Source organism: Teleopsis dalmanni, chromosome 2, assembly GCF_002237135.1.
Source record: "Teleopsis dalmanni isolate 2A chromosome 2, ASM223713v2, whole genome shotgun sequence".
Taxonomy (NCBI): domain Eukaryota; kingdom Metazoa; phylum Arthropoda; class Insecta; order Diptera; family Diopsidae; genus Teleopsis; species Teleopsis dalmanni.
The window spans coordinates 161,647,064-161,665,481 of NC_051847.1; the positions used below are offsets into that span (position 1 = coordinate 161,647,064).

The following is an 18,418-nucleotide window of genomic DNA, read 5'->3' on the forward strand; positions in this document are numbered from 1 at the left end:
TTGGTCATATTTAATATTGGTATTTTATGCTGTGTTATATATTTTAAAGTTAAAGTATATAGAATTGGTTCTATCATATATTGTCTTCCATATGCTTAAGGTGACCTGAGTCACTTTTATTTATAGGCAAATATGTTATTTTATTATTATCGTATCGCTAGGTAGATTTAAATTACACAATAACAATAATAAATTAAACAATTTTTTCACAAAAAATTTATTTATATTAAGATTTCAATACACCTTCCACTTAGAATTCTTTTCTGATGGTAAACTGAGCTCTGATTTAAAACAATATTTCAAATACTTTAATACCTTAATTTTAGTTGTCATAATTTTATAATATGAAAATTTCCCTTAAGCTATTAAATAACATTTTATAATATTTACAACAAAATACACAAAAATAAAATGATATAAAATATATTATTTGAAACATTGTGATGATTAAATGGTGAACGTATGTAACTAAAGTTTCATGTAGCGTAAACGCTGGCAACATGCTTCACTCTGTGATTAATGTTTACAAGCACTTATTTATATACATTCTATAGACACAGATACTTGAAGAACGACAAGATCAGATCTGCTTGAGATCTGAGATCTGAGAACACAATGCGAAACCCGAAGAATAGTCGAAATGCTTGTTTTACGCAAAAAAACAAAACGAAGCAAAACATAAAAAACAATACGAGGAAAAAATTAACACATTGAATGCTTCGGAGACTGAAACGACTGCTTTCGCATTCGCATTCGCATTCTCAGTATCAGCAGTGATCAGCATTGATTTCGATTAAAAAAAATTTCGTTTGGCAATCTTGACGACTTGGCGATATAAAAGCACCCGAAAAAGGCACCGGTCAACCATAAGACGCCTTCAAGTCTAGCTGACTGGACACGAGTAGATATTGAGGTTGAGTCTTCGAGACGCTCTTTTAAAACTTTCGGTCATCAAAAAATGCAACTAAAGAATTTATGCAAATTTTGTGGAGTCTAAATTAAAAAATTTTGAAAGTAGAATATATCAAAAACCTATTAAACCTACAAAACAAAAACGAAAGATTGTGTCTCTTTGAAAGAAGTCAATTAATATCTCTCGATACGTGGTGGTAAAGTGCGAAAAAATTAAATGTCAGAAGTCAGAAAAAGGCATTCAAATTAGCAAACATTTTATTAGTGTAAATTTAATTTGTGCTCAAGTGACAAAGTATTTGCAAAATTATATTTGCTAACTAAAACGATATTCTTACGTAAGGATATTTAAAATTATAGTGTTGTTTATATAAAAGGATTAACTTAAAACTAACAAGTGAAAATGTCACACAAAGGTCCGGAGAAATATTTTCTGCACATCATTTTAGTGCTAATATCCTGCAGTGCAGCACTTGCCTGTCAAGGAAAATTATTAGGTAAGTTCCAAATTTAGTTAGATATATTAAAAAAATATATATCTAAAAATTATTCATAGTAGACTTGAAAAAAAAAATGTGATATTATTAATGATTACTTTCACTCAGTGATCTAATAGCAACTGATCGATTTGAATAAATATTTGGTATAAACATGAATCCGTCTGGCAGTTTACTCATAAATTCAATTAATAATATTAAAAAATATATTTGTATAAATCAGTTAAAGATGTTTAAAGATATAAAATTTGTTTAATATGTTTTGAAGTCTTAAATTTTTTTTTTTTTTTTGATATATTGCAGATATAACAAGTCATTTCAAAAATAATAAATTTGTAATTTTTTATCTTGTTTATGCAATGCAAATAAATATACTTCAAAATATCTTAAAGATTTTTATTAAACTAATAACTTCGCTGTTGTTCTTTATTATTTAAATATTAAAAAAAAATCTCGTATACTTATATTTATTGAAATATTTTGACTTTCTGCCTCTTGTCTCTGATTAGCATGTAGATCAGGTGTCGCTTGACAGCAGTTCGAAATTTAAATTTTTACTGAAGTTGTTTAAAATTGCCAATTCAGTAAGAAATCAACAAAAATTAGTTGAAGAGCAAGTATCTTAGATTGTGTATTTATTATAAATTCATACGGCGGGTACATATACGGCGGTATACATATATATAAACAAACCCAAATAGACTTAAATGCTTAATTTTATAAACATTTAACTCTTTGTCATTTGCTTTAATATTCCGTTCGCATACGAACATGAATTTACATATTGAATTATTTATTAATTTTTATATATTTAACCAAATTTAGTTTTTATTTTTATTTCTAAATTTGCAAAATTTCTATATAACCGTTCAGACACAACAAAAAAAAAAAATTAATAGTAGTAATAAAAAAATTTACTTAATGTATATATAATACGTAAAACTATAAAAAAAATTATGAATAATTTATTAGTGCTGCTGCTCCATTTTCATTTTCTGCCTTATATAATATAAAGAAACTTACATACATATATACATACATATATAAAGTATAACTACAACATTTTTTATTATGTTGCTTACACGTCATGTTGACCCATTTATTACTGAATTCTAGAATTATAGAGCATTTTAATAAAAATAATTTATCTAAACAGGAATTGTTTGTGTAATTAATTTATAACTAAAATTAACATCTGTTTGTGTCTCAAACATATATTTTCATTATTATATATGAATATTTTATGAAAGAACCTCTTCTTACATTGCTCTATAATTTACTCGGTCATGTCACAGTCGGAAATTCTAAGCTACTAGATATATTACATATTTAAATTTATGTACGGTTTCGTTATTAGAGATTTTCTCTTCATATTTATACACTTAGTTATATTAGTTAAAGGTCATTCGGTTATAAAAATATTTTTTATGTTAAATTACGCGCCAGTTTCTGAATTTTTTTTCCACTATTTATTTATATTTTTATGATTTCATGTTCTCGAGCTAACTTAGATATTTAGAAGTTCTGTATATTTGTTTGCAAAATCAGTATTTAAATAATGTTTTGAAAAGATATATTTGAAAATGAAAGAGTTAAGTTAGGGATGTAACTAAACCGGTTGACTTGACGTCATTGCGTAAAATTAATTCAATATTAATTCAATTCTACGAAAACAAATAAATACATAAAGTCAATAAACTTTCCTTTATTTTATATACAAAACAGATTTAAGATAAATTTATGCTAAAATATCGGTAATGAAAACACGATTCTATACTAAATTTTAATTTGTTTAAAATTTTTAATCAAATTTATAGTGAATTAATAATTAATTTAATTAATCGATTGAGAAATATAAAGCTCTTAACAGTAAATATTAATAGTTTTGTCAAAGTACATTTCAAAGTACATGACGCATTTGCAAATTTAATCCTTAAACTTAATTTTTAAATTGATTAAATAAATAAAAAAAACTTTGTATTTAAATATTAAGCTAATAATAAAAACAATTAATTGAAAATTTTGTATAATCAGTTTGATTTTTATCTATAGAATACTGTCAACTTATTGAGTGGATTATAGATTAAAACTAAACTAAATAAAATCATTAAATTAACACTTCCTAAAAATTATTTTTATGCATGCAATATATATATATATATATATATAATTTTATAATTTAAATTCTTAATAAAATTATTTAATACAAATATTTCCTTTTTCGAATACTAAAAAAAATACTAAACTACTATTTAATATAATATGTCGTCGCGATATTACCAATGAATTCATAAAATTACTAATTAAATTTGATATATGCATTTTTTAAAAATATTAATTTTTCGACTAATTATGCTTATTTTATAACTTATTAAAATGTTATATTACTTGTTCTTTTTCGTTTTTATATTATTGATTAATTTTTATTGAATTGTTTAGTTTGTACTTCCAAGTGTAGTGAAAGTTTTATTTTATTTTATTTTAACTCATATCATTTGTAGTTTTTTCAAAAAATTTAAAATTATTTAGAAAATGAAATGAGAACTTAAAGGCAATTATTTTGAACAATTTAACTTAAATAAATTTTTTCTGATTAAAAATTTATCAAAAAAAATTTTTTTTTGTGATTATAATGAGCACAATAATCAATACTTATGTTTCCATTCATCACGAAGTCGTTATTTTATTTTCTACATTCATTTTTTTATATATATTTTTAAATTTTAATATTATATTAATTATTATTTTTAATTATTACTTCAGAAGAACTGTTTTTACAATCCATAATTTCAGTGTTTATACAAATATATCCTGATGTCGTTTTTATTAAGGTTTATTTCACTTTAAATATCTCTAACAAAACGATATATAACAATTTTTATATATAATTCAATTATGATATTTTTATATCACTCTGTGCTTAAGGCTAAATTATAATATTGAAAAACGGAAATTAAAGGCAAAAATAGTATTACAAAAATCGTTCAATGAACCGTTTTTGCTATGTCATTGAAATATATTTCGCTGACGAATCGCAACTCATAGACTGTCAATCGATGATCATTTGTTGTATTTCCATAAAAATGAAATCAAAGCTAAAATGAGATAAATATTTAAAACACATCTCAAATTGACATAACAGCACTTGAACTTGATCTTAAAGTGTTGAACTGTTTGGGAAGTTTTCTACTGAAAACGATTGAAATATTTACACACGCTCGAGGTATTCCCTTACAGCCTGCGATGACTCAGATGACTCAGATATTGTTTTGAGAAATCAGCAATCTGTAGAGAGTGACTACCAAACACTTGAGAAATACAAAATAACAATAAATGATGCGATAAAGTGCCGGTAATTACTTTTTAGTAGCGTTGTATCTTGTATCTCATTATATGTACACTACATACATATATTTCGATAAGTAATGACTAGCCATTTTAAGTTGGCGTTTTTGCTGTGGGAAGCTGTCGCAAGTGGTATTGTGGTATTTACACTTTTTTTCTAACCTATAAAACTTAAAAATATTTCAAATGTTGAAAATATTTCAAATTCACTTTCATTTTAAGGTCAAATAATTTATTTTTGCAGTCAATTTTAACTGCTAATTTAGGTTGTTTGGAAACAAGTTCGTTTGTTATTCGTCTAACATTTTTCATCAATTAGACAAACTGTGCCTACTTCCCCCCGCATTCTGACACATTTACAAATAACATAAACACTACATAAACACAGTAAATGAACAAATAAATTAAATCATGAAAATGTTATTGATTAATGACTTTTTTAAATGCTCTTCCAGTCAATAAGCAAATATTGTACTTTGTCGAGATTGATTTATTTAGTATTGAGATATGGCGGAAATAGAAACTGTTTTAGGAAGTGAAGCTCACTCGCAAGTAGTGATTAAGCAATTTATCAGTTTTATTGGAATTAAGTTTGATTTATGAACTTAGTTTTTGATAATACACAAAACACACAAATATGAGCTAGGCAAAGTTAAGTCAAGTTAAGTTAGTCTAAATCACTTAAGTTGCTTATGTGTGGAATTAAAAATTTACACGAATTGTGCTTAATTAATATGTTTTATGAAATAAATAGAATTATTAGAATTTAATCCATTCGAGTAAACTTAATTAAATTTAAATTACATATAAATGTAAGTTGTGGTCACTGAAATATATTAGCGAAAGTGTTAAGGCGACCTAATGTCTGCTCATTTTTAAAGTAACAAATAACTGAGTTGAGGCTAATAATGTAATTAAATCTGTGGTTGATTAATGACTTTCCAGTACACAAAAATGTACTCAAGCAAGATTAAACGGAGTTGCTTCAACCGTAAATGTTGTAAGTAAATGAGTTCGGAGTGCCTTCACAAAATCAAGTGGCAAGTGAAACGAATGATCACGCACTGCAGTTATTTTTTGAACCTGCGTAGTGCGTACAACGTGGAACCTTATAATTTTATATATAATTTTTATATATTTGTATATATTATTATATATTTATATATATCAATACATTTTATTTATAAATAAATTTTTTTTGCCGAAAGTGACGTGTCTTTTAACGAAAAGTAACTACCACAATTTAGAAGGGTTCGAATGGAAATGAAAAAACGACAACAAAAATTTTAGTTAATTTATTAAAATCTGGCTGACCATACAATGCTGTTTCGAGTATTGCCAAGCACTCGTACCAAGTATTCTTAGGAATTATTCGAATTTTTTATTCACCTAATTTTCTGTAACATGAAATACATGCATTACATGAAAATAATTGTATAGTATCTCGTAGTCTAGAGGTTAAATCTATAGTTTAGACTTGGTAGAGAAGTAATTGGAAGTGCAGTTTGTACAACTTACCAATCCTTATTAAAACTAACCCATCTTCACTCAATCATTACTCAACTACTTTATAACACATATACTCTTCGTGTAATTCATTCATATTATATGCTTTAGATTTACAGTGCTCGGAGAGCGATTTCTTCCATAACTTGAATGCAATATTTTTTCTCATCTCAAGCATTGGCAGTCCAATCATTCATGCTCATTTCATAAAAGCCATCAATTACAACATAAATTGGTCTCTTCCTTCGGTGGCCTTCAATATGCTCATCTCTCATTGGTTTGACTTGGGGTGCATTTGTTGTAGATGTCCTAAGATTTTCAAACTCTGGACTGTAATGAATTTTAATATCTTCCATTCTTATTTGAAATAATCGATTCACTGAAGAATTTTAAGAATTTGAAAAAACTTTGAAGAATTTTTGGGTTTCTCTCACTAAAGTTTTGGGACAAAATCAATGTCTTAATATAACCCACAACTCTTCAACCAGTATTATTATTATATGATGGTATAAAGATCATAAAATATTGAGAAAATATTACAAATATATATAATAATTTACACATTTGACACTTATACCAGCCCTAATACAAAAAAAAAAAAAAATTAAACAATTTCTGCTTCTGTTGCTAACCGCACTTAAATTCATCACTTAAATGGGCTTGGATATTTGTAAAAGTGATCGTAAAACTGAAAAAGAAACTGATTTTATATTTTTGCTATTAATTTAGTCGCTTCACTAATTCAAATCATTATGTGCATACGAAATTAGTGCTGCTAATTAGCTCTACGAATGTATCTTAGTTGAAATGTATCTTAGTCGCATAATTTATCCATCTGCTACTCATACGTAAAATAAAATGCTCTGCAAGTTAATCGGGTTGGAACCCGATTGTTGCTTTGCACTGCTACGTATATTATTTAATTTTAAAATAAAAATTTCAAGGCTTTTATAGTTTAATTTTTCATTTAGTTTAATTTAAGGTTTGCGGTCTCTTACAACTTCATAAGACACGGAAAGCACTTGTTAACATGCAAGTCGATACTTTTCAGTGCTGATACGGACACGTAATGTGAGCGTTGTTAACTCTCGGTCCTCTGTCTTTGAACACTTCCTTACAGGAGTCTCAAATTTTTGCCGGTATAGTTGGAAGCGTTCGCATATGCAAAATTTCGGCAACATGTTGACATTATTTGTCAACATTTTGTCGTCAATTTGTTAAAGTTGCGGCGACAATCTTTCAACACGTTCTGCTCGATTTACGGAAATTGATCGACAATCTTAAGTACAACGGGCTCGACCGACTCGACGGGCTCTTTAGAGAAATCAGTTCATTTAATGATGTGATTAAGCGCAATTAAATGTTGGGTTCTTCATTTTTCGTTTTTGCGTATTGTAATTTTATTTGTTTTTAATTTTAATTTTCATTTTAATACGCCTTAAGTAAATTAGAATTTTATAAACAAAACAGTGGGAAGTCCACTTCTATTAAATATCAATTTATATTAATTAAATGGCAGCACGTGTGACTATTTGAACGTGACGCATTGGGTTCATACATGAAAGACTCATTAACTCAGTTTTTGGGGGTATAATTTGTTTCTATTATTTTTTGAGATTTTATTCAAGTCATTATAATTATCACGCTGATCGGCAAACAAAGTACGCATTGATCGATAGCTTCGAAGAAAGACGATGGAGCTCTCCGCACCGTACCTGTTCGGACTGGAGGCAGTTTCGAAGTTTTCGTGTTAAAACCGCAAAATGGTCATTAAAAGCTGTTTTGCATTTATTTAATTTCTTCTTGGCTTTTTTCCATTTGATATTTGTATATTTAACTTTTATTGATTTTTTATATTACAAATACCAGTTGGTATCTTGTATTGTGTGTATCTTAATTTAAATTTGTGGTAAATGCAAATTGCCTTCAACAAAAACAATTATCACGCGTGCTAACGTCAAATCGATTTTTACCTATTTTTTTCTTCAATATTTTTCACTATTTATAGGTTTTTACTACTTTTTTATTCGTTCTCCGATTCTGTGATTGTTTAGAGACATAATCGATGATGTATTGCATTGTATCTGACACATAAACATTTTTATCTCTCGCTTCTTAAGAGCTTGACTTCAAAAATTATTGTTAATTGCTTGAAGTGTTAATTGGTCTTTAGCGATAAGATGTCAGCTGGCCGCGCATGTTCGCATCATGCCATAAGAGCGTAAATTTTATTCAAAAAAAAAAATAAATTTTTATTTAATAAAATCTATAAATATATAAAATTAAATTTCGCATATCACATATAAAAACTTAAAAAATAAAAAAACAAAAAAAATAAAAGTTGAATAAACTCTTAATTCGACATGAGGATGCAATTTTGAAGGGACTTCTTAAGTCTTCCTCTTTTGTGAGATGAATTCATTTCAGCAATGATTTTAATGTGTACTTCGCGTTCTGGCTTGATCAGTTAAGTAACTTACACGCCTACATTTTTATGGATTTCAATAAAAATTCTTTTTTTTTTACTTATATCAACAAAAATCATTTTTCAACAAAATTTTTAGCCACTAATTTGGAGCTGCAGCAATTCATCATACGTTTTGCTTCCTCTTTCGAAACTTTGACGATACGAGAGAAGAATATCCACACGTGAGATTAACAAGGCGTTGCGCCTTCGTAATCAATTCATTTCATTTAAATAATTATGTCTGTTTAATAATTTTTAATAATAATATTCTTATTCGGGCCATCAAGAGTGCCCTTGAAACGCTGATACACAATACGTTCACAATTTTCTATACCAAACGCGTCTCAAGATAAACGCTCTGTTCTGCATGAAAAACTTCGCATAGGAACTGAAAAGTGCTTTTTTGATACAGTAAACTCTAAATAAACCAAAAAAAATCTGATAAAACTTATTTGAGTTTTGAATATCATATAATATAATTAATAATAAATAACTTTACAATAGATATATTTAAGATATATTTATTAGCTTAATACGTCTGCATTTAATATGAGCACAAGCCTACATTGGAATTATTATTTTTATATTATGGGGTCTTGAAATTATCGGACACCTGTAAGAAAGTGTTGTTAAAACCCTAATGAAACTCTTAACCAAAATAAATTTGAACTATTGAAATAAATATATAATAGCAATCTTTATTGTATTAATCACCAAATCACTATTTCAGCATAAAACTCGAATAGTGGGTATTTGTCCCAAGAAACGCAAATACCCATAAGCGGTTTAAATGGAATATCTTGCAGATTCACACTTATACTTAACTATAAATGATTGATTGTTATATTGATATGAAACTTGATGTTGTATCTTATGAGAGAAAATACATTAATGTTTTATATCTTCAGAATTAGCTAATGATATATTAAAATTCCAATACAAATTATTTATTAACATCGAACGGTTCCAAATGACCAAACGATTTTAAATATAGGTTAATGGGTCAATTTTTTATAATTATCAAAAATAAAAGTTAAGAAAAAACGATTTCACAATAATTTTTATTTAACTGATATTCAAATTTTATTCTAATTTAAAGTTTATATACATTTTTTTATATACTTGGTCTGACTTTTCATTATGTTTATTATGTTTATCTAGTTTCTAAGTTCAGAATATTATCTATGATTTTTGTACCATTAAAAACAAGTATATTAAATCAGCTTATCAAGAGTTTTCAAATATCAATGAAATGAGTAGACATTACATTTTCACTATTCACTGATTTAGCTATAAACTAATATAGTATACTTTATAACTAATACGAAACCTAGAGCAGACTTGGAAACGAATTAGCTTTTTAGGACGAATCGAAAATAATGATTGCTACAATTAAGTTGACTTTGATATTGTATGGTCCATAGGTCCGAACTAATACCTTTAGAATGATGGTGATAATTTTCATTTTGGGTTTTATAGTACTTCTGTATTAATACCCATTTTATCAGTATAGCGCCATCTACATATGTTGATGGGTAATAGAATGTTGAAAAAAGATTTTGATCAGATGAGTTGTAACCAAACTATTAAAAAGTTCGGATGAGTACTTGAAAATTCTATTTAACGAGTTATTACTGTAAGCAAAAGATTCTTAAATCATTTCTCGTAAGTATGCATGCGTAAATCACTAAGTCAACATGACAATGGAACGCAAACTTGTTTAAATGCCACAACAGTCAGAACCACCGCAACCTAAACTAATTATGGTGGCGGTAAAGTGTTTAAGAAACATCAGAACGGGCAGTTTCCACCAACGTGAGAACATTTAAATTTCATTCCAATTTGCGCCGCTTTTGATCATCGTCATTTATAAAAATTAAAGCAATATTTAGCGCACAAAAAAAATATATACAAAAAAAAATTAAAATTTTAAAGATACTTTTACTGCAAATAAATTGACAAAATAATCCTCAAATTCACTCAGAATGCAATTTTGAATTAACCCATTCAAGGATGTATGGTATTCTCTGTGAATTGAGTAGATTTTAGTTTTAAAGAATAAAAAGTTGTCCTCAGAAAGTATTTCCCATTTTTTTTATTTTCATTAATATGTATATATGTACGATATATTTTGAATAGATATAAATTTATTTTCATTAGTTATTTTAGTCTTATACTCACATAAAAACAAAGATATTTATTTTCAAAGATATTGTTTTTTAATTTAATTTATATTTCAATTTATAAATCAATTAGAAAATTGAGTAAATTTTTCTCAATAATTCGCAATGTATTTAAAAATCTCTCAAATGGGTCTTGAATTCAATATCAATAAAAGTTCGGAAACTTTATCAACATTTTTTCAAGGTTAACATGAAACTTAAACGCGGTGCCAAATCGACATAAAAAATGAATAAATTCAGAAATAAATATAAAATATGTTTAGCTACCGTTGAAATTATTTTATTTAAAAATAGGAATGATTTGAGCTGGACTTTATTGAATTCATTACAAAAACTTGTCAAGTTCAGCCTCAAAATGAAATTTTCAAAAATATATTAAATATTTAATCGATGTTGTGAGATACAGAATCATCTTAAAAGATTTTATGCACTACATCACATTTATTTTATTAATAAAATCTCACAAGGATTTGCATTTAGCAAAATTATATTTTTAAACAATTAATATAGATATTAGCTTAAAGCGATATATTTCAATTTTTTATTTAATAAAATTATTATATATACTCATCATATTAGCGTTAATTTATAGATGAATTGAGATTTGATATCTATTAGCAGCTTGACTTTACTATATTTTGGGACTTAGTAAAATCATCCGATATAGCCGAAGATATAATGGCTTCAAGGAATACAAGATTGCCAACAGAATAAAGGCTTTGTAGTATTATATTTTTTTTAAAAAAGCTAAACCCATATTTACTACAATAGACTATAAATTCAATTCACTGGTTACTTCTCAAAAATCTGACTTTCATATTTCAAATAATTGTTTTAAATTTAATATAAACAAATTTAATTTTAATACTCTTGATATTGATATTGTTTTCACTAAAAATAAATTTCAATATTTGTGAATATTAACAGCTAAATTATAGATAATAGATATAGGTAAGCGGAGGCTCGTTTTACAAATAATAAGATAATAAGACCCACTTCATAAGATCTGAAGAAGTGGGTTTATGGGAATACCACAGTATAAAGACACGCGAATTTTTCAAATAGATTAAGAAAAAAACATATTTTATTCCCGTTTTTTATTAAATAACTATAAATAAATTTATATTATGTATAAAATATATACATATAATATAAAATATACCTATATATATATAATATATATTATTACATTATTTAACATCACATAATATTATTATATTATATAACATTATGTAATATTATTATATATATATAAATAAAATAAGAAAAATTTAAGTTTCTTTCCATTATTAGAATTAAAAATTACTTAGAGAGAAATAAATATATACTCATATTTATGATTAGAATGTAGTATAAATAGTTAATAGTTGTATATAATTTTTATTTGGTATCTCTTTTTAGAACGTAAATAGCTTACGACAACATTGACTTCTCATGGAGTATGGTATATATACTCCATAGCATATCTTGTTGAGGGTTGTATCTATTGTTCAGCATCGATATAGCCAGTATTGATTGTTCTTCTTTAGATCTTTGACTCAAAACTCAGATTGGCAGCTACCTTGTGAATTATATTTTTCATTTTAATTACAATCTGTCAATTTTTACACTTCTATTAGCGGTGAGCTACAAACTATTACGCGTGGAATATACTCAAATTATTGATCTTTCAAAAATAATCATCTTTGTCCACCGTACTGATTGGTTTTTAAACTTAGAGTGATGAGGGCTAATATATTGTCCACATATGCACATATTTATGTAAATATCAGATTTAATATACAGATCTTAAAAAAAAATCATCTTTATCAAATGCGCTGGTTGGTTCTTAAACTAAAAGTGATGAGGGCCGATATATCGTTCCCATAACCATATGTTAAAGTAAATTTCTATAAAAGCATATTGTCTAACTTAACTTCAGTTCATGGTAAATTAATGACTTCTAACTGTTTATACGAATTGTTCCATTATTTTTGCTCAAGATATGAAAAATTACTATCTACCAACTTCTGACTATAAATAAAGTATGAACTGAGTGCATGGTCTACATATAATGCTGTTAGAGCATAATACATAAATTCGATTTTAAATAGTTTCATATAAAATAGTTTATATTTACGCACTTTATTAAAAACTCCTCCATATTGAGATGTAAAATGAAGCCATTACATTTTTAAAGCACATTTACCTATAAGCCAGAGATTGTGAACCTTTTTTTACTTGCTTGTAGCAGCTAATTTCGGATTAAAATCTTTTTGATAAAACCAAATTTGATTGCTTCTAAAGACATTTTTTTAGCACGTGTAGAGAAAATTATACAAATTTTGGCATCAAAGTATCAAGACTCTGTTATTTTACATAATTTATTTACGCCGCCACATATTGAGCCCCTCACACTCCAAATAATCGCAAAGCATACAGATTTGAGAACGTGGCAGCAGAAGAGCTATTAAATCCAAAAAAACACTCCAACAAAACTTGTAATTCGTAAATATGTAAATAACCGCCGGTAAAAAACCAAACCGACAGTTACACAAATTCGAAATCGAATCTCTTCGAAAAGTTTTTATCAATTTTATTCACAAATCCGATTGGGTTAAGTGAATGAATTTGAACGGAGATACGAAAGCCGACCGAACAATGCGAAAAGTATATTTGAAGCGTTGTCTCCTACAGCAGCAGTAAAAAGCAAACCCTTAAGATACAAAAGCTGGTTTTGTTATAAAACATTGAATGAAATAAAAATATATATTTTTATATGTTTTAATCAATATTTATATATTTATATATTCATATTTGCACATATGTAAGAGTTATATGCGCATCTTATAAAAATGTTAAGCGTCGAGATTTGCAGAAGAAACGATTAATTTCGAATTATAGAAAAAGAAATGAAACAACGGAGTCCAATATTCAAATATCCGAGATGAGAGGACAAAAGAGAAAGACAATTTATACAAATTTTTATATTTCGTTTGTTTTAAAATACTAATAAAAATAGAAATGACTTAATAAATGCTTTATATCGCATCAAATAATTTGTATAAATTTAATTAATTTTTTTTTTTTTAAATATTTAAGATACTTTTTTTAATGAATTTAAATTCTTTATGTAAATTTAATGAACGGAATTAAATCACGAAAATGTATAAACGAAACTTAACCCATTTTTATATATTGTATTTGTAGTAACGGGCATCACAGAAGAAGAAAAGCGTGTAATTCTACAAGAACACAATAGACTTAGGCAGCTCGTGGCGACGGGTCGTTATCCTGGTCAACCTGCAGCTGAAAATATGCGAGAAATCGTTTGGGATGATGAATTAGCTGCTCGTGCTCAGAAGTGGGCAGAAAATTGTCAGTTTCGACATGATCCTCTTCGGACGATAAGTAAGTAATTTTAATCTAATATAATTGAAGGATAGAAAAGTACAGAGCTGCTTAATGTATACACAATAATGGAAAGGGACCCACATTCGAAATGAACACTTTGTGGGCTAAAGTAACAAAAAATATAAAATTATGTCTTCTAAACTGGATCATAAAATCACATCCTCAATAATATTTTGATCTTATTATTAATTAATTATATATAATATTTCATAAAGTTGTATGTATAATATTTGGAATGATAGGACAATTTCCAAATGTGAACTGTGGTATAAGGTTTTTACATTTTTAGTATTAACAGCATGCCATCCTACAAAAAATTAAACAAAAGTGAGTAGGCTAAAAAATCCGAAAGAACGGAAACGGCACAGAAAACGCTTTAAAGGTACCAGCACACTACTAGTACTTGAAATGGTACAATAGAATAACAGTGGTTAACCTTCATGCATTAAGAATTTATGTAAGAGAGCTTGAAAAAAGTACTCTATTTAGAAAGTATATTGCACGTATGTATTGGCTGATATATCTCCGCTTCTTTTTGTTTTTATATATGATAATGACATAAACTGTGATTAATGTTCAATTTTCCTCTTTCAACTATTTTTTTATTCGCTCGCATCAATTTATAGATCGCTTTACAATGGGTCAGAACTTAGCTATAATATGGAGCACTGCCCCTCTAGCACCCGATGATGGCGACTTTCCATCTCGCATCCAAAGCTGGTTCAATGAGGTTCAAAAATACTCATTTGGCGATGCTTGGTCTCCTAAAACTGGTCATTATTCTCAGGTTAGTATTTATGAAAATCATATATACACTTGAAACTCCATATTAACTGTTTTTATTCCTTTTTTTATAGCTTGTCTGGGGAGAAACCAGTTTAGTAGGATGCGGCTTTGCTGAATATAAAGATTCAGTGAAGTACAACAAATTGTATGTGTGTAATTATGGACCAGGGTAAGTTTATATAAACGAAAGTAATTAATAATATTAAGAACTAAATAACACATTGTTTAAAATGTATTCATTTTTAAATAAAAACATATAGTATATTTGTTTTTGTATATTAATAGAAAGTTATTGGAATAATAACACTTCAGTCTTATATATCTATAACTATGAATACTTTTGTTTTTAATTTTAATTTTAAAAAGTATTTATAGTTATTTACAGAAGTTTCTCATATATGAACTTAAATTGGAACCCTTAGCTTATATGATTAATGAGCATTAATAATATAAATATTCATACTTAACATCTAATTTTAGTTAAAATGTATTAATATATGGAGAAGTTTTTTTTAAAATAAGTATCTGAAATATTATTTTATAATCAGCTTTATTTAAATGTAAGATAGTTTAAAGGAATCTCATTAGGTATATGTTGAGCACACATATATATTTATGTAATACATTTGGAGAGGTTTCGAATAGTAGTGAACTACAACACAAATTCATTTACATTATTTTAATAAATCAAGTTTTTGGCTGACCATACAACTATTTCGAGTATTGCTAAATACCCATCATCAGTGGTCTTAGCATTATTTCTCAAAAACAATTTTCTCGCAAATAATTTTTTGAGACTATAAGACCCAAGGGTTGAATTCATGCCCTGCTAAATTTAAAGCTCAGAGTCAGTGTTTATTGGCTAACTGACCTGAATATATTCACACAATGTTCATGTAGAACTAAGTTCGTACTCAAGACTTCTTCATGTAATATACAATTTGGACATTGTAGATTTTATTTGCTAGCTATGTTATTTCGATATTATTAATGCCTCCAAATGTTTAGGGTCCGTTGCTGGAAATCTTATATGCAAGATGCGATTCCCTAAAATCTTACCTAAAAGATTTTTAGGTTAAGTTAACGCTAATAAGTTAGACGGGCATATCTAGTCCAATTAATTTATATTGTATTAGTTTATATATATACATTTGTACTTCAAAGATACTTAGTTTCTATTTTAACTACATCTTTAATATTTTTTATAAATAATTTTCTATAATCTTATACTAATATAAATTTCAGTGGAAATGTCGTCGGGTATAATCCATATGAAGTAGGAAAACCATCATGTGCATCATACGGTATGAGACCATCATCACGTTATCAAGGACTGTGTGCAGCACCAAATGCAGCATCGAATGGACTCACTACAAACACCATTGAAACGTATGAATTTAATCAAAATAACGCTTATAACAACAAACAAACTGCCTATTCAACGCATTATCCTCAACCTGCCTCCTCCTCATACACTCAACAGGCGCCGGCGTTTGACGATCCCTCAACATCGCTATCAGACGGTATATCGTCAGGAGATCCCGATACTGGTTCCCAGGCCTACAATTCCGGTGCGTCGTACGCAACTGAAGCCAATCAATACAAATACAAAAACAAACTTGAAGCGTATAAGCCAACAGCCGAAGAATTTCAGAAATCTGTACTCAAACATACAATACTACGGACATTTATAAAACAGAACAACCAGCCATTCCCATTCCCAACATCAGCAAACAACCAACAAGAGTCTGAAACATATGTCATTCAAGAGCAAACAGAATCCAATACGCCGAAACCAGCCAAAAAGGGTTGGAGTCTTTTGACGTGGCGCGGCTAAAATTGACGAATTTCGATTGAAAATTTTTTCAAAACTATTTCAAAACAATTTCAACGAATTATTCAAAATATTAGCTTTTTAGCAAATTCTTTTAATCATTTTTTACGCTTTAACTGCAAATAACTGCCTTGTGGTCTTTACATAGGCATGGCATTCACTCCTAAAAATATTTTTGTGAAATTTTAAGATGAAGTTTTTTCAATTTTTATTTTTTATAAAGAGTAAAATTTAATTTAGAGATTAGTTAAGCTATACATGTGTGTCACAGTATAGCATCCTGTATTGCCATCTGATATTCGTATTAGGTTCGTTGTAAAAACAATCATTGCCATTTAACTTTTAGTGATTAGTATACATAAAATATTTTATTAGCTTTTTAAGGCGCGCTCATAAGTTTAGGCTTAATTCGAATTTCGTCAATTTGTGTTAACCACACCCACTCTTAAGATTTACTGAAAGACTTATTCATTTGTTAACAACTTTATCACATCATTCCTATGATCACTTACATTTCCGGTTTCCTCATAGATGACAATTCCAACTCAGCGTCCTCGCACAGCAGCCTCACACATCAGAACCCATCAGCGAGCAGCACAAAATCTTCAATTTTATTTTTAACTTTATTTTTATATACTTCTGATTGTGATTAAGACTACAAGTACTTCATTTCATTGGACAAATGTATCTTTTAATGTTAATTTATATTTTATTGAAAAAGTATCTAGCGCTCATGTCTTCTCCAAACAAATGTTTGTATCAAATATTTGTTCTATGTACTTTTATATCGAAAACTAGACTAAACACAACCATTTTATTTAAATTTAAATCACTCTACTGTATGAATTATGAATTAGTATCTATAAGGATACCCCAGAATGAATGCTTTATACATTGTATTATTTGACAATTTATATACACATTTTGTTATTCACTTAAGGCCTTTGTAATTCTGTGTTCTTGTTTGATAAAAAATTAAAATACATATTTATAAAATAAATGAAGAAAATAACAAATAATTTAGAAAACAAAATAGATCAATAAGAAAACTAAATTTAAGTTAAAATAAAAAGCCTAATATTTTACACAAACTTTTAAGAGGTTTTGTTTTTTCTTCCCTTTGTGAGACTTGAATTCACTAAAACCACCTTTCAGGAATGAATGTAGAAGGGGTTAAAGAGCATATATGTGCGGGTGAGACAAGCGATAAACTTTGCGACTAGGGTCACATAAAGCTGCGGTTATAAAAGGGAATGATGTGAAGAATACGGTCGCCATGATCGAAGTAGTGGGACCAATATTGGGGAAGTAATATATATCGAACTTAAATATCTCGTATGTTGTCATTTTTAATCGGCAATGATATAAAGATCATAATAGGGTAAGATTTCTTTTTAATAAGGTCGATTACTGTTAAAGGCTTAAGTCAGTTCCTTAAAGCTTGTATGGAGAGTTAATTTGATAGCATGTCATACCTCAAAAATTATTCTCCCGA

At 27.7% G+C, this 18,418-nt stretch overlaps 1 protein-coding gene across 2 annotated transcripts; it reads left to right on the top strand.

The window, feature by feature from the left end:
- Positions 1-411: 411 nt before the first annotated feature.
- On the top strand, positions 412-17,902 carry LOC119683192 (venom allergen 5). Of its 2 annotated transcripts, XM_038096819.1 has the most exons (6): positions 412-1,409; positions 14,100-14,300; positions 14,930-15,090; positions 15,161-15,258; positions 16,335-16,478; positions 16,573-16,881. In XM_038096819.1, exons 1-6 carry the CDS (start codon positions 1,316-1,318, stop codon positions 16,781-16,783), a joined length of 909 nt encoding a protein of 302 aa, XP_037952747.1. In that variant the 5' UTR covers positions 412-1,315; the 3' UTR covers positions 16,784-16,881. The 2 variants fall into 2 exon arrangements, with proteins under 2 accessions (XP_037952747.1, XP_037952746.1); XM_038096818.1 differs by having other exon boundaries at positions 16,335-17,902.
- Positions 17,903-18,418: the final 516 nt, after the last annotated feature.